General features: G+C 35.7%; 2 protein-coding genes across 3 annotated transcripts; one reads left to right on the forward strand and one right to left on the reverse strand.

The window, feature by feature from the left end:
* On the forward strand, positions 1–26,504 carry LOC134749302 (uncharacterized). 2 transcript variants are annotated; one of them, XM_063684200.1, is made up of 7 exons: positions 1–321; positions 10,187–10,358; positions 19,178–19,318; positions 20,084–20,287; positions 20,554–20,793; positions 24,749–24,939; positions 25,948–26,504. In XM_063684200.1, the coding sequence occupies exons 1-7, from the start codon at positions 248–250 to the stop codon at positions 26,090–26,092; spliced, it is 1,167 nt and encodes a 388-aa protein (XP_063540270.1). In that variant the 5' UTR covers positions 1–247; the 3' UTR covers positions 26,093–26,504. The 2 variants fall into 2 exon arrangements, with proteins under 2 accessions (XP_063540270.1, XP_063540271.1); XM_063684201.1 differs by lacking the exon at positions 1–321 and adding an exon at positions 9,580–9,654.
* LOC134749296 (cytochrome P450 6B4-like) lies at positions 3,586–6,915 on the reverse strand. The gene is made up of 2 exons (XM_063684193.1): positions 5,544–6,915; positions 3,586–4,994 (listed from the first exon to the last, which is right to left on the reverse strand). The coding sequence occupies exons 1-2, from the start codon at positions 6,883–6,885 to the stop codon at positions 4,828–4,830; spliced, it is 1,509 nt and encodes a 502-aa protein (XP_063540263.1). The 5' UTR covers positions 6,886–6,915; the 3' UTR covers positions 3,586–4,827.
* Positions 26,505–26,795: the final 291 nt, after the last annotated feature.

The following is a 26,795-nucleotide window of genomic DNA, read 5'->3' on the forward strand; positions in this document are numbered from 1 at the left end:
CTTGAAGAAAAGTAGTCAGTTACAGTCGAGTATTTTATATTTTAACAATTAATAAAGTTAGAAATTATACTAGTATTTGCATATTGCATCTGTTTATCAACGGCCCGCTATAGTACGGTTTTTTTATCACGCTATTTAACTTTACAAATATAGTTGTGTGAAATTTCTGTTATAAGATCCCAAATAACTGCAGGAATTCGGTCATTAACCAGGAGAAAGTTAGCCATTGCCAAATTCTTATTGGAAGATGAATACCTCAAACTTACTTAGATCCATGATCAGGAGCAGTACACTGTTCAGGAATCACAGAAATTTGCCGAGGTAAGATTATTGACTATTATTATTTAGCCAGGTACAGGATGTAATAGATTATTTTACGCCTTATTTCTTGTTACCTATTGTTAATATGTTTCCTATATTTCCTATAATATAGGCCAGGAAATCACGTCAATCAATGTTTTTATCGCGTATATATTTTTATTTTATTTTATTTTATTTTATTTATTAGGAAAACTTACAGCTGAAGTAACACGTTAGGTAATAACATAGAAGCAGTGAGCCAATTACAAGTTTCCACAGATAGAAACTGCGTAAAGTGCATGAGGTGCGAAATTATAACTAATAATACTTACAAACTTATAAATATTCTTTACTTATCTTACTAGACAGGGAAAATTGGTTTAAACAGTTAACAAGAAGAACAAAAGAGAGAAAAAAAGAACAGGATAGAGATACAGTGTTGAGTTAACACTTTTTCCACTGTTAACACTTAACAGTGGGAAAAGTCCTGAGTCATTAGCTTACGTATCGAACTAAAGCTATCCCAGAACAGATCGATGAGATCATGATGTTTGCAAAGCTGATTGAAAGACTTACCAGCTCTTAGAAGGAAGGAGTTTTTCCTGTAATTAGTATGAACGGAGGGAATATGGAAGGTTTTTTTGGTGCAAGAGGATATGCGTGGGGGGACTGTGAAATTCAAGTTGGCTAGTAGATCAGGACAGTCTACATGGTTCTGAGCAATTTTCATAATATATATTACGTCGGATATATTACGCCGGATGTAGAGAGGTAGCAGATGAAGTTTTGCACAATGCTGTTTATAACTTTGTTTTGGAATTTTGAATTTAAATCTCAGAGAATGAATAAACTTTTTTTGAACTCTTTCTATTTTAGAAATATAGGTGTCATAACAAGGGTTCCAAACCTGAGAGGCGTATTCGAGATGGCTTCTTACAAATGCGCAATAGACAATTTTAATTAATTTTAACTTATTAAAGTTCTTGCACGATCTTGTGATAAAACCAAGTGCCTTAAAAGCTTTATTGACTATTGAATCCACGTGCCGATCAAAAATCAACTTATTATCCATTAAGATACCCAAGTCCCTTATCTCACTACACTTGGAAATAATCTCATTTTTTAACATATAGTTATAATTAAGACATTACGCTTTCGAGTAAAGGAGATGGCAAAACATTTGGACACATTTATATCTAGTTTACTGATAGCGCAATATTGATCTAGTCTAAGAAGATCTTCTTGAAGTTAAGTAGCGTCAAGAGCGTTATTGACTATCCGGAAGACTTTCATATCGTCGGCAAATAAAAGAATATTTGAGTGTATGAAGCATTGTGAAATATCATGTATAAAAATGGTGAATAATAGTGGTCCAAGAAGAGATCCTTGGGGCACTCCTGAAGGGATTTCCACCCACGATGATGAGAATCCGTTCAGAACAACTGCTTGAGACCTGTTCAATACATAGGAGGAGAACCATCGAAAGAGGTCTCCCCTTATACCTACTGATAGAAGTTTTTGTAATAGCAAATTATGGTCGATGCGATCGAACGCCTTGCTGTAATCAGTGTACACAGCATCGACTTGATCTCCATTATCTAAGCTACGTGACAGGTAATCATTAAATAAGATAAGGTTGGAATCCGTAGATCTTTGTTTAAGAAAACCATGCTTAGGGACAGAATACCTGTTTAAGAGAGGCATACACCTGGTTGTAAACCACGCGCTATATATATATATATTTATATATATATATCTTTACTTGAAAATAATTGTAGTGTATAACTAGCCTTATAAACCGATTTTGCATGTACAACCAGCCTTAAAGTTTATAGTCTATGATGGTTCATTATTTTTAGTATGTGGGTATTTTTGCACTTTGTAGTTTTTCCTCAGTCACTCGTTGACCATGAACACTGTAAAGGGTTCGAAACGTCGGGATGTATTATAAATTCAATATACGCGATATAATCCGTTTTCATAGTTTTATTTCATGCTCAAAAAAGTTACAAAGTCAAAAATTGTGTTCCAAGCATTTCCCTCTATACATTCTTATTGCTTGGCCTAATATCAGTAGAAAAATTATTTGGTCCAGCGGGGCAACAAAATACTAATTTCATTTTCACCTGTGTACATAATATTTTTTCTAGTATCTGTAGGAGACACTCATCCTTGATGTAAATGCATACATACGGGCAATAATTGAACACCTGTTCTTATACAGGGTAGCTAAAAAATAAGTGCATTCCTGTTGCCAGGGTGGTTTTGGGATTATACTTGAGCAACTTATACTATGGGACCAACCATGAAATCGCGAAAAAAATATTTACCCTCCCATAGAAAATGGACCAGCCAAAATGTATGAAACAGCCAAACGCCGTGTATAGACATTCATTTGAAGCATTTAATTAATATTATTTGAATATATTTTAACACCAGTGATGATTTAAAACCTACTTAAAAGTAGATAAAAGTTTTATATTATAAGATAATTTGGTGGGGCAATGTGTGTCGGCATTGGACAACCTGGCGCCCTAGCCAAGTTGACAGTCGCTATCGCTCGATAACGAAACGCTTTGTGTCTCTTTATCACTCTTCCATATTAGTGCGACAGTGACAGTTGCGTTTTGATCGCTACGGAGCGTTAGCGATTGGCGTGTTGGCTACGGGGCCTGGTCTTGTAGTCACAGCATTTCAATGTTTACAACTTTGGCCCTCAATGGGACAACTAAGTATGCTAAACACTAATCATATACAGCCAGAATGCTTTTCTTAGGCAATAACCATCCCTAAAGAGAAAAAGGTTCTTTGTAAATATTATTATTGCTTTTATATTATTGAATGAGATAACTCCCAATTTAATATTTACCAGTCGCTTTTCAGTGAAGCAAAACATTGTGAGGAAACCAGACTAATCCCAATAAGGCCGCCTTGTTTACCCTTTGGGTTGGAAGGTCAGATGGCAGTCGCTTTCGTTAAAACTAGTGCCTACGCCAATTCTTGGGATTAGTTGCCAAGCGGACCCCAGGCTCAGACAACGTTCATAAAGCTTACTGAATATCTGGGAGACCGAGCTTAGCTCGGGAACACGCTCGGAAAACATTCCTATAGAAACTCAAAAATGCGAGATATTCGATCTCAGAGATATTCGATCGAACCCCTTATAACCATCGAAATCGTTAGAGCCGTTTCCGCGTATCATCGAAATATATATATATATATATATATATATATATATATATATATATATATATATATATATATATATATATTTCGGTGATATATATATATATATATATATACTAGCTTTTGCTCGCGACTTCGTCTGCGTGGAGTTAATAATTTTTTACCCAATCTGCATTTTATCGATTCCCCATACAAACTTCCACCCCCCTTTTCACCCCCTTAAAGGATGATTTCTGGGATAAAAACTACCCTATGTCCTTCCCCGGGACTCAAACTATCTCTATACCAAATTTCAACTAAATAGGTTCAGCCGTTTAAGCGTAAATTAGAGCGGTACTGTCATAGTAAATTTTGTAACCCCAGTAAATTCACTGTCATCTATCGACACACTTTAAAACTAAAAATTAAGATTTTAAAAATACGATAAAATGTATTTAAATAAGGATAAATGATTTTTTTTATTTGCATTAATTATATTTATATGATTTTGACCCATGTTCTTTCACTGATATGCGTTAAAATTGTTAAATAACAAACGAAACCGTCAACGCCCTCTATACGAGAGTAGGCCAAAGGTAGTGGCGCCATCTGATCGAGAATCAAATTTTCGTGATTTTCGAGGCACGTTTTTTCCTTAGACTGTATCCATCTATTACGGAGTTATATCTATCTTTGATAATACTATTACTTATTTTGTGCTTGTATTATGATGGGTATACTCAGACGATATATGAATGAATGAATGAATGTTTATTTGCGGAATATGGGTTACAATAAGTTGTTACAATTTTAATTACATAGTCCACCATACTCTACTAAAAAGTATGCAAATATAAAATCTAGATTTCGTGGCTGAAAGTCACACAAAATAAAGATGCCTTAATATTAAACTAAATGTAAATGCTTACATTGAACCTATAACTAACTCCTTATTACTAGGTAAACTTAGCATTTAAAAACTCGTATTTATATAATATATAAATACATAGAAAACACCCATGACTCAGGAACAAATATCTGTGCTCATCACACAAATAAATGCCCTTACCGGGATTCGAACCCAGGACCATCGGCTTCACAGGCAGGCTTAATAGGTAAATATTGTCATGAAACATTAAAAGCAAACCATATCCCACATCGCAGTAAGTAGGTACGTAATTACGTATTAAAAAAAATGTTAAAGTTGGCCGGTGGTACTGGTGGTGGTAGCAACCTAGCAACTCCTAAATGTTAATCAAGCATTCTCATAATTGAAAAAGTTTTCCAATCTTACGTAAAGTTATGGATATTAGGATAGAACTCATAGATGCCAAAGTTAGATGTATCGCCTGGCGTCATATGTCAATGTCTTTTAATGATGTTTAGCGGTATACCGCCTATGGGGTACAATACGATGCGCCGAGGCTCGTACTGCAATTGACGGGGGGTATTCTTAGAAGGTTCCACCCGAAACTGAGAGAGGAGCTTCGCCATACACACTCGCGATTGTAGCTGTGCGAAGCGGATCCCTGAAATAATGCAGTAGTACAGAAAATAATTATCATCATGTAACAATTTAAATTCATATTAAAATATTAGACAAAATACCAGCTTTGCTGGAACAAGCCTGCGTTAACGGTCACTTGACCCAAAATACTTTCACAATCATTATTAAACTGTCGAAGTGACTTTTGTGAGTGGCCTACCCTGCACTTTCCGATAATTTAATCGTATTTTTAGCGCATTTTAGCCCCGATGAATCTAAGCTTACGAATAAATTGATAATACATATTTGAATTCCATGTGAATCTTAAATTAATGTACAGTCAGCTGCAGAGAAAAGGTACCCCCCTGCATAGAAGTTTGTATGCGAAGGTGCTAAGCGAATAGTACTGCTGAATGTACTAACACAATAAACAACGTCAATCAGTTGCTCGTCGTTCGGTTGGCCGAATTCCTGAATCACGTAGTTTGTTTTGTTTACGTACTTTTAAGACCCAACCCATATGGCACTAACTATAGGTTAAACATGTTCAAACTACAATTCTAAGATTACCTAAATAACTCATAACACTCACCGATGCAGTTTCTAGGTCCAAGTCCAAAAGGCAAATATGCGCAAGAGTGCCTCGCTGCCACATTCTCTGGTGAAAATCTCTCTGGGTCAAACTTCTCAGGATTAGGGTATATCTTCTCGTCATAATGGATACCAAGCGTTGGAATTTTAATCAACTGATTTTTCTCTATCGTTACGTTTGTACCGGGTATCTTATAGGTGCTGTTAGACTTTCTTTTCAAATCGGATAAAATTGGATACATTCTCAATGTTTCATCGAAAACTTGGCCCATGTAAGATAAATCTAAAACAGCTTGTAGGGTCATTTTGCCATCATGTTTCTTTAGTACTTCTTTTATTTCTACCATCACCTTGTCTTGAATTTGTGGGTTGAGAGCTAACTGGTACAGGATGAAACTTATTGTTGCCGCACTAGTTTCATGACCCGCAGCATAAAAAGTAAATACCTGTGCCGCTATTACCTCGTCAGTTAAATGTAAACCCGTCTCAGTATCCTTGTTTTTCCTAATTAGTCCAGAAATGTGCTTCTCTTCTCTCATTTTCAAAATTAAGTCCATGAAATCTTTTCTATTGGTTGATTTACCATTTCTTTGCGCAGTGACGTCTTTGACCAAATTGATAAAAAATGGGATAATTTCTGTTGAAACAAGTGAGCCTCCAGTTTTCATTAAAATTCCAGGATACATCAGCTCAAGTTCACGACTAAGGGTAACAGAGAATATTTTACTGTCGATCCTACGAAGGGTTTCGTGTTCTTGGTTAAATGTATCGATTTCTATGCCAAATACGCAAGCGGCTATGGCAGCCTGCGTAAACTTTCGTGTCATATCGTAGACTTCTTGCTCCGGATTTAACTGTGTGACTCGGGCTACATACTTCACAAATGTATCCCCGCGTTCACTTAAAAGATGCATCATACTCTTTAGCTTTCCAGGAGTAAAAAGCGGAGAGAAGCGGCTTCGTAACAGTCGCCAGGTCTCTGCATTACCATGAATCAAATTCGCTCCGAAACCCGTTTTTTTGTACTCATATCCGCGGTTCACGAAAATATCGAAGTCTTTTATTAGTATATTTTTTATCACATCTAAGTCCCTTACTAGCAATTCTGGGGATCTCATCACGAACATTCCTACCACTTTTTCTTCTGGGTACATATCGTAGATATCCTTGAATACGTGGCCAATGGGTTTTCTTCTGAGTACTGCATCCTTTATATTTCCGAAGAAGAAAGTCGGTTTTGGGCCAACAACGTTTCGTTTATTCCAATAATTATTGTACTTTGTGAAGTGGTAATACAAGAAAGAAGCAATGACAACAGATATCGTTAAAACTATTACCACCATTGTAACCAATCAATATAAGACGAACTTCAAACTGTTAATGAAAATAATGATTATAGCTTCTCTCTTATTACGTATTAAATATAGGTATTAGCTAGCACATTTTTTTACTGCCAATAGTTAAACATACTTAATGATATGTCACAGAGATAACAAATATTCACTAACTGTGCCCTCGACTACGTTCGCGGAAAATCACATTCAAGTGGTATAATTATGTACTATTAGTAGGGTAAGTAAGGACAGTAAATGTATGGAACAGTATGCACTTTAGTCTCAGGCAATGCCGCTTGGCACGATTGTTCCTCAGATCAAACGAAGCTGATTTGGGCCGCAAGCCACGAGATCGTACCGTGCATACCCCCCAAAAGGGTGGGGGGTGGGGGGGTGAAAGGGTCGTCTCCCCAGGTCCAATCTATGCTATATTTCTTCCTGTTCTTAGCAACTAGGGCAAGTAATATATCATTTTCGTACAATTTAGGGACGAGGTATTCATTTTTGAAATAATTATTATACCTTTTTATACAAAAAAGTGATTTTTGTACAAAACATGAAAATTTAATTTAATGTGACTATTTTGTCTGTTACAATCACAGTGTTGCAATTTGCACTAGGTAAATAAAAATGTCAATGTAGCCCATTTATTTAAAAAAATATTACGTTACAGTAGGCATTCATACATTATTTTTTTTCGCAATAGAAAAAAAATAGCTCGTGGCGGTGACGATTTCCATAGTTCCATCAAATGGAAATATGGCCAGTCAAAGATTAAAAATGTTTACAAAAACACTGAATTTCGCATTTTAAAAGTAATAATATAATGTTTTAATGATTTTTCCATGCGTTTTTGCCCTTTTAAGAAACAAATTTGACGTTTTTAGGGTTCCGTACCCAAACTACCCAAAGGGTAAAAACGGGACCCTATTACTAAGACTCCTCTGTCCGTCTGTCTGTCACCAGGATGTATCTCATGAACCGCCGCAATAGCTAGACAGTTGAAATTTTCACAGATGATGTATTTCTGTTGCCGCTATAACAACAAATACGAAAAAGTACGGAACCCTCGGTGGGCGAGTCCGGCTCGCACTTGTCCGGTTTTTTCATTTTATTCATACAAACTTACCCCCTTGAGGGTTAATATTTTCAGATTTTATTTCATTTTTTAAGGAGTACCAACAGCTACAAAAAAAATATGCTTATTTAGGTAACAATACAAAGCCAATTACAGGTACTCACAGATAGAAATGAAATAAACAATTTATCACTACCGTTCTGCTAGGTTGCCATATGTGTAGTACGATTGGGCCATTGGGGCAATTCCAATTCCAGTCAGTTCAACGGCGACAACCGAGCGGAGTGCACGTGTGACAATGGAAAATAAAGAGCGTGAAATCTGGACACGGGTAATAGACGTATACAAAGACCGGCCCCACATGTGGATGTGTGAGTGGCCGGCTTTACGGATGGTCCTAGGCCTGCGACATTTGTAGTCATATGTCAATGTCTTTTGATGAAGTTGTTCGGCAAATCGCTCTTGTAATAGATACAACACGGCACGTAGAGGTTGGTACTGGAATTGACAATGGGTGTTGTTGGGACACACTCGGAATTGTACCTGCCCTGCGTGAAGCGGATGACGGATCCCTAAAATAATGTAATACAAAAATTACGGTTCCTGGCCCGATCACGACACCTATATATGTACTCGTGTAATTATTCTACTTCTTTATTATTATTACTTTTCCGTGATTAAGAAAGACATTAAAATCTTGACGATAGGCTACTTGCATAAAAATATTCTATCTACGCACATATCATTAGTGCCCAGGTCACAAATGACCAGCATTATTACAACCAATTTTACTATGAGAAAATTGAGAAGTTTGATAACTGAATTCTAATTAGAATAGGCGTGTTCCGACACGCTCTTGGCCAGTTTTTTACACTACTTGCACGAATTATAAGTATGTCATTTTTCATTTAGGCATCTAAAAAGATAGGCCCCTGAGATTTTTTTCAACGATTTTAACATGTCTATAAAAGTTTCGGTCTCGGCCGAAATTAAGCCTAAACGGAACCTTCGGGTTCGGCGAAAGATCCGGTTTCGGTAGGACACTAATTATAGGCACTGTCATGTGTAGTCCTATTTTGAACCTGAACCTGATTACTTGCGTGCCGCATATGTTTTTGGGTACTTCCGGTCTGGGTCCCCACGATACAGGCTGTGCCTAGTGTGGGGATCACTGTAACTTTTATATGTGTACAAATAGACTTTTTGGCAAATAAATAGATTTTGTATTCGTTTTCTTTTGTATTTGTATATTGGCATGACAAAACCCGAGTTCAAGTCCATCCATATTTCTTCAGACCAAATTACGAAAAGAGAAGCGTAACTGTGTGCTTGTTTCCCACCAGCGTGGTGTTAAAAATTTAATAAATAATTATTCTTTATTACCATTTCTAAACGTCACTTTTGTCTGAAAGTTATCTTGAGACCTTATTTCACGATCTTTTAGATATATCTCAGGAAGTTCTGAATCAGATAAGAATTCAATACAAATTGAAGGAAATTGTGAGGCATCTGTAGTATGACAGTAGCAGACTTCATTATTTATATTTCGGAGGAACACATTTATGCTCTTTAAAACGAGTAGTCCGCTGAATACGAAGACATTTTCAATTTTCTTTTCCTGAAGATAGTTTGTTAATTTAGTAGGTCATAAATAGTTTAGTAATGAATAACAGTGTCATTTATTTGATTAAGCAATTGAGGTAAAACATATATGCTTATATTCTTTTGTATTTAAATTTGAAGATGGATACTTAATTGTCTTCTGACACAAAAAAAACTTATAGTTTTAATGCCAGGGTTTTTTGGTGCCTATTAAGAAACTTACAATGTAGAAACTGGATCTTTGTAATATATATATATATATATATATATCGGTATATATAATATATATATATATATATATATATATATATATATATATATATATATATATATATATATATATAGCGATTTAGATTAATCTTTCAACTGTAGTTGGCCAAAGGTATTGTATATCATCTAGTCTAGTGTCTAGTGAAATCGTGTTACGTACTAGGTATCATGTCAATGATCATTAAAAACTATTAATTTTTAATATAATATTAATTGTTAATAAGTGTTATTGTATATGTATATATAAAGGAAAACAAACGGATAATCACAATATAAATTCCTAAACAATTTACCTCGTATAAATTTGAGTGAAATTTTATATTGTGAGAAAAATAAATCATGTTTTTATTTTATTTTCAGGTACATGAAACCAATAAATCTATGTAAAATGTCAGTATCAAGTAACGCATCTCAACTAATCACTCAAAAGACGAAAGAATCTTTTGAGGACGCGCTTCCAAGCATCATGGACACTATCACCACTAACACACAGTTTGCAGACGTACCTGAAGTTGGGAATTGGGTGAAAAAGGTAACTAAACTAACTTGTAGGTGTACCATTTATCTGAGGCGGTTGGTAATGTAAGCATCACAATAGTTAATATCCTATATGTGGCCTAATACTACTGATAATTACATGTAGTATGTACCTGGCTCTATACTTTTGATTGTTGTATCTATGGTCATTTTAGTTTGAGAGAGAGAGCTGTCAGATTTGGCGGCAGGCCTGTGCGCGAGGTTATGTTACTTATGTTCGATTTGATCTTTATGTAATCTTATAATTAATCCTGTATATCAATGTAATAAAAGAAATGTCAAAGCAAGCAGTGGTTTGTGTGCTAAACCCCTTTTACTGAGCATTAAATCTATGGATGATTTCAACTCAGAAAGCGGGATTGTGAATTCAAATGCCCACATAGAAATTGGATGATTATTTTCACCTATATAGAGATGAAGCACACATCTCGAAGAATGTGAAAAAAAAAACATTTAGTTAAGGCGTATATCTGGAGCATTGCTTTAAATGTTTGTGAGACGTGGACAGTGACACAACGGGACAGAGAGCGATTGGAGGCCTTTGAAATCCGGTGTTGGCGGAGGATGCTAAGGATTAGCTGGACAGAAAGGAAGACGAACGTTGAGGAACTGAGCATGGCAGGAGAGAAGAGATGCCTGTTAGGCACAACAGCTAACAGAAGGTGCAAGATGATTAGTCATCTAATACGGCACGACCCGCACGACAGATTCTTTTTAAACATCCTGAAGGGCAAGATTGAGCGAGAAAGACGCAGAGGAACACATATCTCAGCCAAATGAAAGATAGAGTTTCTGTCATGTTGTACGAGGGAGTCAAAAGGCTGGCCCAGCAAAGAATGGTAATTACTCCATCAACAAGAGCATAGCTCTTAAAATTGATGATGATGATGAAAGAGGTACATAGTAATGTAAGTTGCTTGGTCTTTTGAATGTTAATTTCATAATCAAGACAATAGTGTATATATATTTATAAATATATATGATACACGATTTCATTAGTTTGTTTTGTACGGTAAACAAAATGATTGACAATTGGTTTCATTTGTTTAAAATAAAAGTTGTTTTAAATTTGCAATGCACTGGACATTTGCTATGTATTGATCTAGTTATTAACCTGTGTTTTTTGTCATTGTTTGTTTTTGGACTGACACGTTGAGACACGTTGGAATACAATGAGAATAGATCTCGACGAAAATGCAAGCAAACGACCATCACGGTGAGATTGGTGAGACGCAGAGAACTATCATTAAGAGCCAACATGGTTATAAGAAGTCAAAATGGTAAGGATGGTATTGTGCACTGTTCAGGTACAATTCAGGTGCTCAGTGAAGTTAATTATTAACAATGAGTTGTAAAATGACAATAATTGAATATTTACTAGGTATTATTACTATTATTTTTTGGATAGTCTAATGACACTAAAAGGTTATTTTTTTGTTCTAATGATGCATGAGTATATAATGCCTATATATGGTAAGAGATAACAAAAAAAGGTGATTGATTAGTATTGCAGAAGTTATTGCCATGATGAAATGATGAGATAGCAAAGATGAGAGGTAGCGACTGACAGCGGGCTAGAATTGTAGGAGATTGGCCCATGACGGTTGTCAATGGGAAGATTTAGAAAAGGCCTTTACCAAGCATCACACTTATTGAGATAAATACCCCGGTCTCTAATTCAGAATAAAAGAATCTTAATAGATAAATGTGCATATCGGTTATTTAGGTGAAAAGACAAAGAAACTAGTTTTTGTTTTGATGCAAACAAATTATTTATAAACATTTGTATATAGGCAAATGTAAAAAAAAAAATGTTAATTAAAGATGGTATATTCTACATAGTAGTACTGTAGGTACATGCATTTAGTTGCCAATCATTGTTGTACTGAAAATTATTAGTCTGGATACTCCGAGAGATGCATATAGAAACAATAATGAATTAATGGAATTACACACAGTATTAATTCTAAATTTGAAATGAATGACATTGATAGTTTTACATCTATTTCATACTACTGTTTTAAATGTCATGCAATTGAAAATCAAAGTAACAATTTTAAAACATCATTATTATCATTCAGGGAGCATGATTTACATGATGACTGGTTGCGTTGTGGATATTGACATAGCATAAGAAAATGAAAAAAATGAAATATAAATGTTTATTTTCTGATAACAATAAGTACAGTTCACTTTCAGTGGTTAAGATCTCCTAGTAGGTATTTAAAAGGTTATATTTCACTCTATTTAGAAATCTTGAATACCTACTTCATACCTTTGAATTGGTGACAAGCGGTATTTATATTTAAACCTTATTGCACAAAATATACACCAATGTACACATTTGTTTCTCTAAATTTATAAGTTTAGTGCAAGTTGTGTCTAGTAAAAGCAGATTGGCTAAACAAGAACAGATTACTTTTTCCATGCTGTTGACACAATATTCAATATTTGTATTAAGTTCATTGCATAGTATTCAGTTATATTTTGCAGTTGTACAATACAATAACAAACCACAAATGAAACTATGAATTGTTGCTATGAAATACAATTAATTTGTGACTTTATGGTTTCATTTGCATAAAGGGTGAATCTGAAATAATTATTGTATGACAGATTCAGGTTAAGAAATTTTACAGTTAGTGATGCCTAACTAAGTTAATCAAACTCTTAGGTCACAAATTATAAAATTCAGGTTACTAATAGGTAAGGACCATAAAGTGTCAAGAAAAGGCAAAAGCAGCATACTTGTGTATACATTATCAAGTTAAGAAAGTCTATTTGTAAAATTAAAAAGTTTACAAAAACAGTCCCTGTTTGAAAAAAAACAAGACTTAAAGAATTCTCATTGAAAATTGACTTGAAATGCAAAATCGATGAATAAGTACAACCACTGTCACAAGTGTTAGTACAAAATTTTAGTATCGTCCTGAGCAGAAGTCTGTGACTGACCTTAACAAAAGAATCAACACCAGAGTAGGTAAGTTAAATAAACGAAGCTAAAAGTAGATAACATTCAAACTTAAAGAAGCCTTATAAAGTAGGCTCAAGAAGCCTTATAAGGAGCTTGGAACTAATTTTTATTTTTCATTTCAATTCATGAAACTTTGTATTCTTAAAATTTGCTTGATCAGTAGGTTTAACAGAAGGTACCATGGAAGGTAACATGTATGATTTTATGACAGAGACACAGTGATGACAAGAAATAAGTTGGTAATATTAATTAAAGTATAGTAAGGCAAAAGAACCATGATTCATAAAGACAAAATGTATGGTTGCATTTTTGTCATTAAGTGCGTTGTCGCCACGATTAGCATAGCCAGGAAATATTGGCTGTATCAATTAACAAAAAGTGTATAAATGTATATTGGAATAACTTTTAATCACTTCCAATACTTCCAATAATATAGTAGGTGGGGTAATGACACTAATGACGCTAGTATATGTTACGGTGTACTCGGTGTAGTACCTATACGCTATTATTTAGAGCTACTTTTTTGGGTGCATGTCATCCCGAGATATAGTTGCTGCGTTCTTGCCGATTCCTGGGGCTGAATATTACCATTGTGAAATACTGAACGAAGTTTAGGACGAAACATCAGGATCATAAGGTCATTGAATAAATAATTATCTGTTTATATAAATAAATTAATAAAAACCTGTTTTAAATGTAATCTTCTTAAAGTTGATGAATCGATGGAATATTTGTCATTTTATTTAATTAATGTTGAGGATTTTTCGATGAAGATAATGACTGATATCCATGACGTCATTGACGTCTGATTACGATTTCAGTAACGATGAGTAGGTATCTAAGGAAGATCTTAGGTAACAGAGGTCCGAGAACGATGATTATGTATATGACCGAACATATCGATTACAGTGTCGATGTCAACGAATGTTTGCCTCGATGTCCACGACAGGGTCAATAACTGACCATATCGATGATGAAAACGGAGCTGAACGACTTCGATAACAATGTCGGCGATAATGCTTGACTGACCATATTGATGATGATATCGATGATGATTACCGAACAGATCGATTTTGATGACGATATAGATGATGATAGATGATGATTAGGTATATAGTAAGATTAATTGATGATGATAATGATTGACTGAGTCGATGTTTATATTTTAATTATTAAATTGTTGAGGATGACTGTGACTAAAATTATCTTTGCTACTGCTAATGATTATAACTATTTTTATTTTTGTATGTTTCAACGCTGGTAACCTGGCTGAACGGATGAAGTTGATGATAAGCGAGGGCATCGCAGCAAGAGCTGACTGAAGCAAAGGAGGTGAAACTGTTAAGACAGAGCTGCCAGCAGTGGGCAGGGCCCAAGCTGCCGATGGTCAGGGCCGCAGAGTGAGCAACCGACGTACTATGCGCCGTGTCCACGATTACCGTCTTATGCATCTGATCAAGCGACTCGGCGAGAGATATTATGAATCTAGAATATAACCGTTGAGTTTTGGCAGACTGTCTAGTGCAGGCCGTAATGGCAGACTGTTTATTATGTTAGTTTATATTTTGGGAAAGATAGGTACTTGTAATATGGACCTTGTAGTTAGATTCAAAAATAAATAAATAATTAGTTATACTTTGGCAAACTGTCCAGCGCAGGCCTTGAGGGCAGACTGTCTGGGGCAGGCCGTGATGGCAGACAGGCCATAACAAATTAAATTATTAGGTTGGCTATAGGTATGAATGTTGGCAGACTGTCTAGAACAGGCTTTGATAGCAGCCTGTCTTCTAGAGCAGGCCGTGATGGCAGACTGTCTAGACTGGTCTAGTCTAGAGCAGGCCATAACAACAGTCTAAATAAATAATTAGATTGACTAGGTTGAATGTTGGCAGACTGTCTAGAACAGGCTTTGATAGCAGCCTGTCTTCTAGAGCAGGCCGTGATGGCAGACTGTCTAGACTGGTCCAGTCTAGAGCAGGCCATAACAACAGTCTAATTAAATAATTAGATTGACTAGGTTGAATGTTGGCAGACTGTCTAGAACAGGCTTTGATAGCAGCCTGTCTTCTAGAGCAGGCCGTGATGGCAGACTGTCTAGACTAGTCTAGTCTAGAGCAGGCCATAACAATTTTTATACTTTGGAATGATGTCTAGAGCAGGCCTTAAGGGCAGACTGTGATTGTTTATCATGAATTATACTTTGCCAAACTATTTAGAGCAGGCCTTAAGGGCAGACTGTGATTGTTTATGATGTGTTATACTTTATACTTTGCCAAATTGTTTAGAGCAAGCCTTAAGGGCAGACTGTGATTGTTTATGATGTGTTATACTTTGCCAAGCTATTTAGAGCAGGCCTTAAGGGCAGACTGATTGTTTATGATGTGTCATACTATGTCAAACAGCTTAGAGCAGGCCTTAAGGGCAGATTGTGATTGTATATGATGTATTATGCTTTGCCATAGAGCAGGCCTTAAGGGCAGACTATGATTGTTTATAACGTGTTATACTTTACCAAACTGTTTAGAGCAGGCCTTGAGGGCAGACTGTAAATGTTGATGTTGGTTTATACTTTAACAGACTGTCTAGAGCAGACCATGACTGTAAGTTAGTTCATATAGTGAAAGACTAGAAGAAGGCTGTAAATGCTACTATAGGTGCTGGTTGTATGAAATGACTGTTTACATGATCTCAGGTTAAAGCATCAGGTTAATATACATATTGTCACTGGCTGCGATTGATTAATGAGGAACTGAATAACCAGAAGGTTAAAATAATGTTGTTATGTATGTTTATCTTTCGTTAGTGTTAAGGTGGATGACATGTTATGATATATGGTTGTTGATATAAATGTTTAATTACTTTAGTGAGAGGACTCACTAAAATAAAAAGGATGGCCGAGCTGTAAGCATCACAATAGTTAATATCCTATATGTGGCCTAATACTACTGATAATTACATGTAGTATGTACCTGGCTCTATACTTTTGATTGTTGTATCTATGGTCATTTTAGTTTGAGAGAGAGAGCTGTCAGATTTGGCGGCAGGCCTGTGCGCGAGGTTATGTTACTTATGTTCGATTTGATCTTTATGTAATCTTATAATTAATCCTGTATATCAATGTAATAAAAGAAATGTCAAAGCAAGCAGTGGTTTGTGTGCTAAACCCCTTTTACTGAGCATTAAATCTATGGATGATTTCAGTAAGAAGCAAAGAGGATATAATAGGATAGAGCGGTACTGTCATAGTAAATTTTGTAACCACAATCAATTCACTGCCATCTATCGACACACTTTAAAACTCAAAATGAAGATTTTAAAAATACGATAAAATGTATTTAAATATAGATAAATGTTTTTTTTGCATTAATTATTTTTATATGATTTTGACCCATGTTCTTTCACTGACATACGTTAAAATTGTTAAATAACAAACGAAACCGTCACCGCCCTCTATACGAGAATAGGCCAAAGGTAGTGGCGCCATCTGATCGAGAATGAAATTTTCGTGATTTTCGAGGCAAGTTTTTTCCTTAGACTGTATCCATCTATTACGGAGTTATATCTATCTTTGGTAAGAAGTTATTAAGGTCAGCCACGGACTGACGTTACATAGGGTGACGGCACCAGTCATGGATATGTTAAGCAAAGAGTACCCAGTAATGGACAGCAAAGTTGTAATGCCTTATCGCCCACCATCCATTTATAATTATCTACTAGTTATTTTGGCCATCAGTTACCTGAACACAGTGTTATTACTTTAAAAATATGTGACGTTTTCAACCAAAAGGTACCACATTGTCGCTTGTCGATAAGGTTGATTTCTAATTGAAGTTATATGGAAATAGCGCCTAACTGACAAGCGACAATAAGTACCCTTTTGGTTGAAAAGGGCACATAGATTTGATTTTCGTGCCGAAACCGAAACCTCGGTCGAACACTACCTAAAATACAGTTTAGGCGAGGCCGAAAGGTTCGGTAGTTTTTTACGGTAAACCGAAACATGATTTTAATGATCTTCTACTACAAAATCACCGCGCAACATCTTTACCAACCACCTGAGATAAGTGGTAGACCTATATGTAGCTTGTTCATATCACTTTCATCAGAAAGACACCTTAGTGAGGAACCCTAGCTATTTGGTGGCACATTTTATTTAAATGTCGTAAATGATGGCATAAGCGTATGCCACACTGCACCCTTTTATAGGAAAACGTCGCATGTTGTATCCTTATTCAAACCTCTTGTACTTATTTGCATAAAATCCCTCTTCGAAAGTCAAATAGTTTCTTTTACGTACCTGTTATTATCATATTTAAATGATAATACTTATTTAAGACGAAAGTGGATTACCCGTGCGAAATCGCCGTTTCATACAAACGTAGTCCTCATTTTCCCCTCTGGATATTAACATTATTGGAAATGTTTTTACACAATTTGTTTACCTACCACAACTGTGAGCAGAGCATGTTTGATTTTTTTTCGAATTTTTAATTATTATAATACTACGTTATGCATATATGGTCGACTTTCACCAAAACGTCTGATGGATGAAACCATAGAGTAACTTATACTAGAGCGGTACTGTCATAGTAAATTTTGTAACCCCAGTAAATTCACTGCCATCTGTCGACACACTTTAAAACTAAAAATGAAGATTTATAAAAATACGATAGAATGTATTTAAATATAGATAAATGATTTTTTTTATTTGCATTAATTATTTTTATGTTTTTGACCCATGTTCTTTCACTGATATGCGTTAAAATTGTTAAATAACAAACGAAACCGTCAACGCCATCTATACGACTGTAGGCCAAAACTAGTAGCGCCCTCTGAACGAGAATCAAATTTTCTTGATTTTCGAGGCACGTTTTTTCCTTAGACTGTATCCATCTATTACGGAGTTATATCTATCTTTGATGAAACTTATATTATATGAAAGAAAATATGTTCCTGAGCATAAATAAATAGGGTTGCCTAAAAACACAAAACACATGGTCTAGGCTTTTTTAAATTAATTTTGAAAAAAAAAAATTCTTTAGGCAACCCTATTTATTTATGTTCAGAACAGAAACATATTTTCTTTCATAAAATATAAGTTTCATCCGTCAGACGTATCGGTGAAGTTCGACTATATACAACGTATCTTAGGTTAGGCTATAAGAGTTCGGAGCATTTAAAAATTAGTATGTAATCTGTTTTTCGCTTCTAATTTTTACAATAATAAAAAAATCTAAAACAGTTAAACGTATGGCTTAACTATATGTACATCAAATTATGCAAAAATATTTTCCATATAAGTATCAATATCCAAACTCCAGAGAGGAAAATAGGGACTACGTTTGTATGAAGAAGCTGCCGTCCCCTTTCCTCTTAAACTAACTGATAACTGAAAAAACTGACAGAATGATACAATACAATACAATTTATTTTGGTACCTATAATATATATTTCGAATTGTACCGATTTTCAGGTTACTTTGCTCTTTCACTTCATATTACGAGTATGTACAGCGAGCATCGTTATTCTTGTTCACAATCATATCAATAATTAAATAAACACTAAACTCAATATGTCTTGAATAAATCGGACAATATTAGGGCTATAACCGCGAAAATCGAAATTTGCAAATTGCGGGCATTTTTCTCTTTAATTACGCTTTCATTGGAGTAAAAGAGAAAGATCCCCGCAATTTGCGAATTTCGGGTTTCGCGGTGGCCACACAGAACACTCCTCTATATTCAACGCGTTAGAGTGCACTTTTAGATATTTTTGTGCACCATGAGTACCATGGCCGCTCCGATATATCTGAGTGCGATTGAATTAGTTGCTTTTTGCAGACGCTGGATTATAACTTAGGAGGAGGGAAGAAAACAAGAGGCATGACCACACTCCTTGCCTATGAGATGTTTGAGAAACCAGGGAATATAACTGACGAAACTATTCATTCAGCGAAAATGCTTGGCTGGTGTGTTGAGATGGTATGTGAATTATCTTGCATTCGCACGTTTATTATATTATAATAGAAACACATGTTTAGGTAGTTGGTATTTTATTTGTATACTAATTAAACTAAACTCACCATGTCCTATTTTCCATGCACGTTGCATACTCGTAATCATAGTAAGCTCTATTTGGTTACGATTTGACACAACTCAAATCACAGACCCTAAGCAGATACTATGCATATGATCACGCGTTGTTAAAGTACAGAGTTGTATTTTGGGGAACTGTCTCTATCCATCTGTGCGTATACATCATCTAATTTGTACGAGAACTGTTTACAAGTGTTCAGTTATGAGTCTTGACTTTTGTATGTACAATTGTAAAAAAAAAAACATTAGATTAGGTATTCTACTAAATGGTGACAGTTAATCTTAACCCATATAATAACATAACTCGACAACACCCAAAATACTGAACATAACCTTTCACGCTCTTTTTGCATTTTTTTTTCTAATCAGGATTATTATTTACAAATATTGAGCCCCGAGGAGGTTCGAACTCACGACAGTCACGACCTTCCGTGTTTTGTTTCGATTTAAATCATAAATCATTTATTTGCTTGTAAAGCATACAGTTACAGATGTTCACGTTTGTTGTTGTCCTCCTTATTCAGCTGTCCACAAACGCAAGAATATTAAAATATGCCTACTTATAACTAATAAAGAGTCCATGCCTATTATACAAAAATGTTCATGTTAAGGGTTAAAGGTTTTGTAAAAAGAAATCTGTGTTTCCTTCAGCTGCAAGCATACCTGCTTATACTAGACGACATAATGGACAGCTCGTCGACGCGCCGCGGCATGCCGTGCTGGTACCGTCTGCCGGATGTCGGCACGCGCGCCATTAATGACGCCATCTTGATTTACTCCTCCATGTTCCACGTCATCAAGTCGCAGTTCGGGAGAGAGAAGTTCTATACTAAGATATTGGAATTGTTTAATGAGGTAAGAAAATACACATTTCACCAATATGCTAAGGGATATATCGGTCAATTTAGTTAACCTCTGTTAAATTTTGTCTCTTTTTAACGAGTACAGTTGGTAATCTAAGCTAATTTTGCACTAATTTAAATAGAACAAAGTGAGGGAGTGAATTTTCCTAGAAATTTTACATAAGTACGTATGAAAAATGACATACGCTGTTATGCCACGCGCGGCAGTTTACCTAACAAAACAAATAATAAATATAAAATCTTAAACTTTAATTGCAGACTCTCTTCCAAACCTCAATCGGGCAACACCTAGATCTGACGATGGCGAATCGTCACAAAAACGACTACAGTCTGTTTACGATAGAGCAGTACAACGCTATCGTCAAATACAAGACTGCGTACTACACGTTCAAGCTGCCGGTGTGTTTAGGCTTGCTGTTGGCCAACAACACGGACCCGGTCAAGCATAAGAAGGTTGAGGACATCTGCCTCGATATTGGCAGGTTCTTTCAAATACAGGTGCGTATGTTATCTAATCTTCTTGCTAGTCGTTCCCTCGTGTGTGCATGAGGATCGTAGCCATTGCAATTTGCAATCTCCATGCAGCCCGGTTATAATAAACAAAACCAATTATCAAAATATTTAGTTCAGTACGGTTTCACTCACTATTATTTTTAGTCGCTTTTGGCGACATGTATCGGATTCGTCGGGAATTCTTCCTCAGGCACGATACCACAAAACCAATTATGATTAGCTCATTTAAAGCGAGAGTTCAAATATTGCACATTTAGAGCAGGTAAGAAAGGTAAGTTATATCAACATGCTAAATATTTTAATACTGTCAAATGTTTATTGATACCATATGCCTTGTCTACCTCGTTGTTGTCAGTTTCTTTCAGATTCAGGTGCCTATTTTCTAAAATTTCTAGTTGTTCCCTCATGTCTAAGGGTTCTAATAAAAAAAATACCAATATTCGCTCAAGTGCATAAAGAGTAAGAGTCAGTGGACAAATTGTCAGATGGCAACCAAGGGCCACTACTTAATTACTGTTGCCAAATTAAAAACCGTGCTAGTACCAAAGGTACTAGCTCTAAGTAAACTTTTGTTACTAACAACTATGGACATTGTTTCCGAAATAAATTATATTTGAATTTGAATTTGAATTTGAAAGTAAGGTTAATTTTTGTTTAATTATTTTTAGGGTTCCGTACCCAAAGGGTAAAAACGGGACCCTATTACTAAGACTCCGCTGTCCGTCTGTCTGTCACCAGGCTGTATCTCATAAACCGTGATAGCTAGACAGTTGAAATTTTCACAGATGATGTATTTCTGTTGCCGCTATAACAATAAATATCGTGCACTAATAAACAGCATTATCGTGTACTTTTATTATGTACCTATGTTACAACTTCTTGAATAAACGTCTTTTATTATTATTAAATACTAAAAAGTACGGAACCCTCGGTGCGCGAGTCCGACTCGCACTTGGCCGGTTTTCATTTTGCAATTACCTAGTGAGTTTTGATTATCACCTGACGAAATATTGCCACACTTGCGCCATTCACTAACCCGGGGTTAACCGTTAAACCTGAAGTTACCAGATACCAGTACAATTTGTCACTGGGTTAACGGTTTAACCGGTTAACCCCGGGTTAGTGGGATGGTGCAAGTGGCGCCTAATGTCAAGGTAACTTTTATCAATGTACTACATTCTTACCAATTTGTCCAGTGTTTAAGTTACTTTGGACTTTGAAGCCTCGGCATTTAAAAAATTCCATACCTACTTGCTTTTGCTTACTTAGTAATAAAACGTGAGCCTACTATTAACCAGAGCCAACTCTTGCGTCTATAAAATCTACATATCCGTAACATGATCGCATACGGAAATTATTTAGACTATGAATGCGTGAATTTGCATTAGACATGAACTTACATATGCTCTTCTTTTGTCAACGCGTTTATTTAAAAGCTGTATGGTGTGTCTATATTAAAACCTCCCATTGTAAATACACAAAGGAAAATATTACCTACCTTATCATAATGTAGATGGCTAATTCAAAAATCGTGACGCCGCATGCTTGAGCTCTCTCAAATTGTAGTCGGTCAGACTTCTATCGTGCATAAGTAGGTCCCTTGAGGAAAACTATAGGTTATCTTTGGCCTTCACCACCTATAAGTTTTTTTTTTAAATGCTCGCAAAGGTGCGTCCAGATCTGACAAATGCAACGATCGCGCATTATTTGCTTGCGCACTCCTCTATTTATTTATTTAATAGTATATTGTTAACCAAGGGATGAAATGATGGCTTTCACACGAGTTAAACACTACTTTTCATTTCACATACGAGGAAAGTAAAATACATGTTTTTTTTTTAAAACATGACTAAGTTTACATTTTTATAGCATTTCTTGAGGGTTCTTTAAATTAACAATTTAGGCAAAATTATTGTTATTTATGGAATGGAGAGTTAAATATCAGAATGGAAATTTTATAACAAATTCATTTAAACCCAAATTTCAATTGCTTATTGTAAAAAAAAATCGTAGTTGGAACGTAAAATGCTGTAGTGCAGACACGTATCATTTTCTGCACACCTTTTAGAACAATTCAGAGCATGAAAAATGAAAACATTATTGAACAATACATGAAAGTACAAATGGAGGACTTAATAGCCAGAAGCCAGAACCAAAAGGCATTCTTTAGCAGTCAACCATGGGCTAAGCTAAGCCGAAGAGATTGAGCTAGTGCAGGGTCATACAGTTAAAGCAAAATTAGAAACATTTTAATACCTATTGTTAACATAATGTCATTAACGGATCTAACGCGATCAAATTTCATTATTTTACTTTTTTTTCCGACGTTTCGGCTAGGTTGCACTAGTTGTTGAGTGTTGGTCACGGAAGACCGCCGTTTCGAGGACGTCTTCCGTGACCACAGCTAGTGCAACCTAGCCGAAACGTCGAAAAAAAGGTAAAATAATGAAATTTAATCGCGTTAGACGTGGAAAAAATATATGTAGTTCTTGACTATATTATCTTTAATATCATAGCTTCCGATACACGAATTATGACACTTCGCTCGATACAATTAATTCCCAAAGTAACCTCTAACTCGGACTTTTAATCAAACTTTACTCGGTTATTTATTATGTGACACATTAAACAAAAAAAGAAGAAAAAAACAATCTTAACTTAAATAGTAATTTCATAGCTTTCGAATTTCGATATTGTAGGGTAACGTTTTTAAAATAAATAAAAATCTACAAAATTCGATCAAAATTGACACTTGGCGCGCATGATCTTTCCCGTTCTTTCTTGCGAAATGTGACAGAGACAGCGGCAAACCGATGGAACGGCCTTAATGACATTAATTATGTGTACAAAACGCGAACTTAAAGTGATACATTGCAATAGTAGATTGTTAACCAAGAGTTGAAAGGCACCCATTTCCGTCGAGGTTGTTTGGCGCTCGAACGCAGTGAGAGCGCCAATAGTCCGAGATGGAAATAGTGCCTTTCACTCGAGTTAAACACTCTACTTTTCATATCGAATGCGAGGAAACAAAACAAGACAAGGCAATTTTGCAAAATCAGTAACTAAAGTACCTAATAGACCTGCGGCCATTATTTTTTTCCTAAGGACTTACTTGCAATCGGAGACTTTTCACGTGTGAAGATAAATAACCCCTAGCGAAAAATATTTAGATTGCAATATTTACGGAAACACACATATCTTAACAAACTGCAGTAATTTTAAAATGATTTGGTTAATTTAGTATCAAAATCAGCGGGATTGCCTCTTACTTTTTAATTTTTTACTTTTTCGTTGTAAAACTCCCAATAGTTAATGGCATCCCAGTCATTTAGCCAACATAATAAAAGTATATAAAGAAATTTCAATATTAAATAACAATTTAATGAATAAAATAAGCAAATTTTATCTTATATTTAATTTTATTTTCACGAATATAGTGATAAAAGACTTTAAAAACCCATTTAATATCGTACAAACGTTTAACTGTGGCTGTATAAGATACTGCCTTTGCTCATCTACGCAAGTGTATGGTTTAAAAAAATATTTTTGGTGTATTCCTTTTGGTTCCCGCCTTATGATATCGAGTAAATACAATTCAACAAAAGAAATCAAGAATAATTTATTTCAACAATTTACTTACATCATTTTTGATAAAAAACGATTCAATGCGGGATTAGTAAAATTAGAACAATTTCCAATTGTTCCAGGCGGGGAAATAAAGACACTATTTTTCAATTTTGTTTCTCGTGATGCTCGTGGGACGGGGACGAAGAGGAGTACAACACTTTTCTGCACTAGAGCAGAAACGTATCACTTTCTGCGCACTTTTTAGAACAACAACGACCCACTTTCAGAGCATGAGACATGAAAACTTATTGTTAAGTCTGGTTTCTACGTGTTATTTTGTGAAAAAATAACCAAACTTAATTGTCTTTATCAGGACGACTACATAGACTGTTACTGCGACGAATCAGTAAGCGGCAAGAAAGGCACGGACATTCAAGAGGGCAAGTGCTCGTGGTTCGCGGTGCAGGCGCTGCAGCGGTGCGACGCCAACCAGAGGACCGTGTTCAGCACCTGCTACGCCAGCCAGGAGCCGGCGCATATTGAGCGGATAAGGATACTATACAGGTTTGTTACGTATTTGTACAACAATGTATTTTAATTGGTATGTGTATACCTAATTTCAAATTTGTATGCCTGTCGGCGAAGCATAGCGTTCTATCATACTTTTTGTACCAACACTGTTACCTATGTTTACAAATAAATCATTTGAGTTTGAGAGAGGTACAAAAAATATTTAGGTAGTTAAACACTGATTTAAACTGACGAATTTTGGGGTTCCGGACCCAAAGGTTAAAAACGGGACCCTATTCGTCTGTCTGTCTGTCACCAGGCTGTATCTCATGAACCGTGATAGCTAGACAGTTGAAATTTTCACAGATGATGTATTTCTGTTGCCGCTATAATAACAAATTACTAAAAACAGAATAAAATAAATATTTAAGTGGTGCTCCCGCTCCCATACAACAAACGTGATTTTTCTGCCGTTTTTTGCGTAATGGTACGGAACCCTTCGTGCGCGAGTCCGACTCGTTGTTGGCCGGTTTTAACTCAATATTATTCACGGCGACGGGACTTAATCACGTAAATTAAAGTTTTAAATTTACCTCCGACGTTTCGAGGATGGCGTTGTCCCCGTGGTCTCGGAAATTTAAAACTTAATTTTACACGATTAAGTCCCGGCGCTGTGAATAATAATAGGTAATAGTTAAGTTGGCGGGCCGTATGTTTGTTTGCCACCGACGTGGTATAAAAAAGTTCCTATGGTCGTCGAGGAGGACACTAATATTTTTTTACGACACCACCTCGTAAAGGCTTTCTTTATTCTTCAAAAAACTGATAAGTACAGCAGATCACCTTCCACTCGATCGAACAGGCCTTAGACCGGACTGAGGTCGCGGTCCGGTTCGGTAGCAATAGCTACCGAAGACAAAAAAGGCACTGACATTCAAGTGAGGTACTTACGTATCTCTACAGATACTACGAACCACCTGCAAATCTTACATAAATTTAATAATAAGTACACGTTGTAAGTACATAATTATTAAATTTTTAGGTATTGTTTTTTTATTTCAGACAGTTACAGCTGCCTGAACTTTACGCCGAAACGGAAGCCAAAATGTACGACGCACTGATAAGCCAAGCCCGAGCGATGCCCGAAGATCTGTCGCCTACTCTATTCGTCAAACTTATTGATATGCTCAACAAGAGGAGCCATTGATTAATACTGGAGACTAAAAGTGGTATTGGTGTGTAGGTAGATAAATAACATCATAAAAATAATATACGTTTGTAAATTTTCCAAAGCTCTCGATTAAAGTTTATTGTTTTAGACGATAGATATAGTACCGTAAAACCACACAACAATGGTCTAAGTAATTTCGTTCGCCGGTTCCTATCTCTATCGTATGCGCGCAATTATAAATAAATATTATATTAAACTAGATGACCCGGCGAACTTCGTTTCAACTATATCTATTATCGATATTTTTAGACGTGCCCCGCGCGCGCCTTTCATTGTATTAGTGACACAGGTATCGGTATACGGTCGAGCCGCCATTTTATTGGTTAATGTCATACACACATAGATAATTTATTCTAATTCACTTATTCGTGCCAGCCCTTGTGAATTGACCTGTACAAATCTCACTTATGAAAATCTATCGTAAAGATCTACGTGGCTATAAACTGAAAACATTCTTATAAGTCTGTATTGAGTAAAAACCGGCCAAGTGCGAGTCGGACTCGCGTTCCAAGGGTTCCGTACATTACACAGTTTAAACAATGTATTTTTTATGTGAAACGTGAGTGAAATGTCTTTAAAAAACCCGTAGGGGTCGGATCAAAAACTTAGTAATTATAAGTCCGACTCACGCTTGACTGCATATTTCTAATAGGTTTTCCTGTGATCTATAGGTAAAGAT

This window comes from Cydia strobilella, chromosome 18 (genome assembly GCF_947568885.1).
Source record: "Cydia strobilella chromosome 18, ilCydStro3.1, whole genome shotgun sequence".
Taxonomy (NCBI): Eukaryota; Metazoa; Arthropoda; class Insecta; order Lepidoptera; family Tortricidae; genus Cydia; species Cydia strobilella.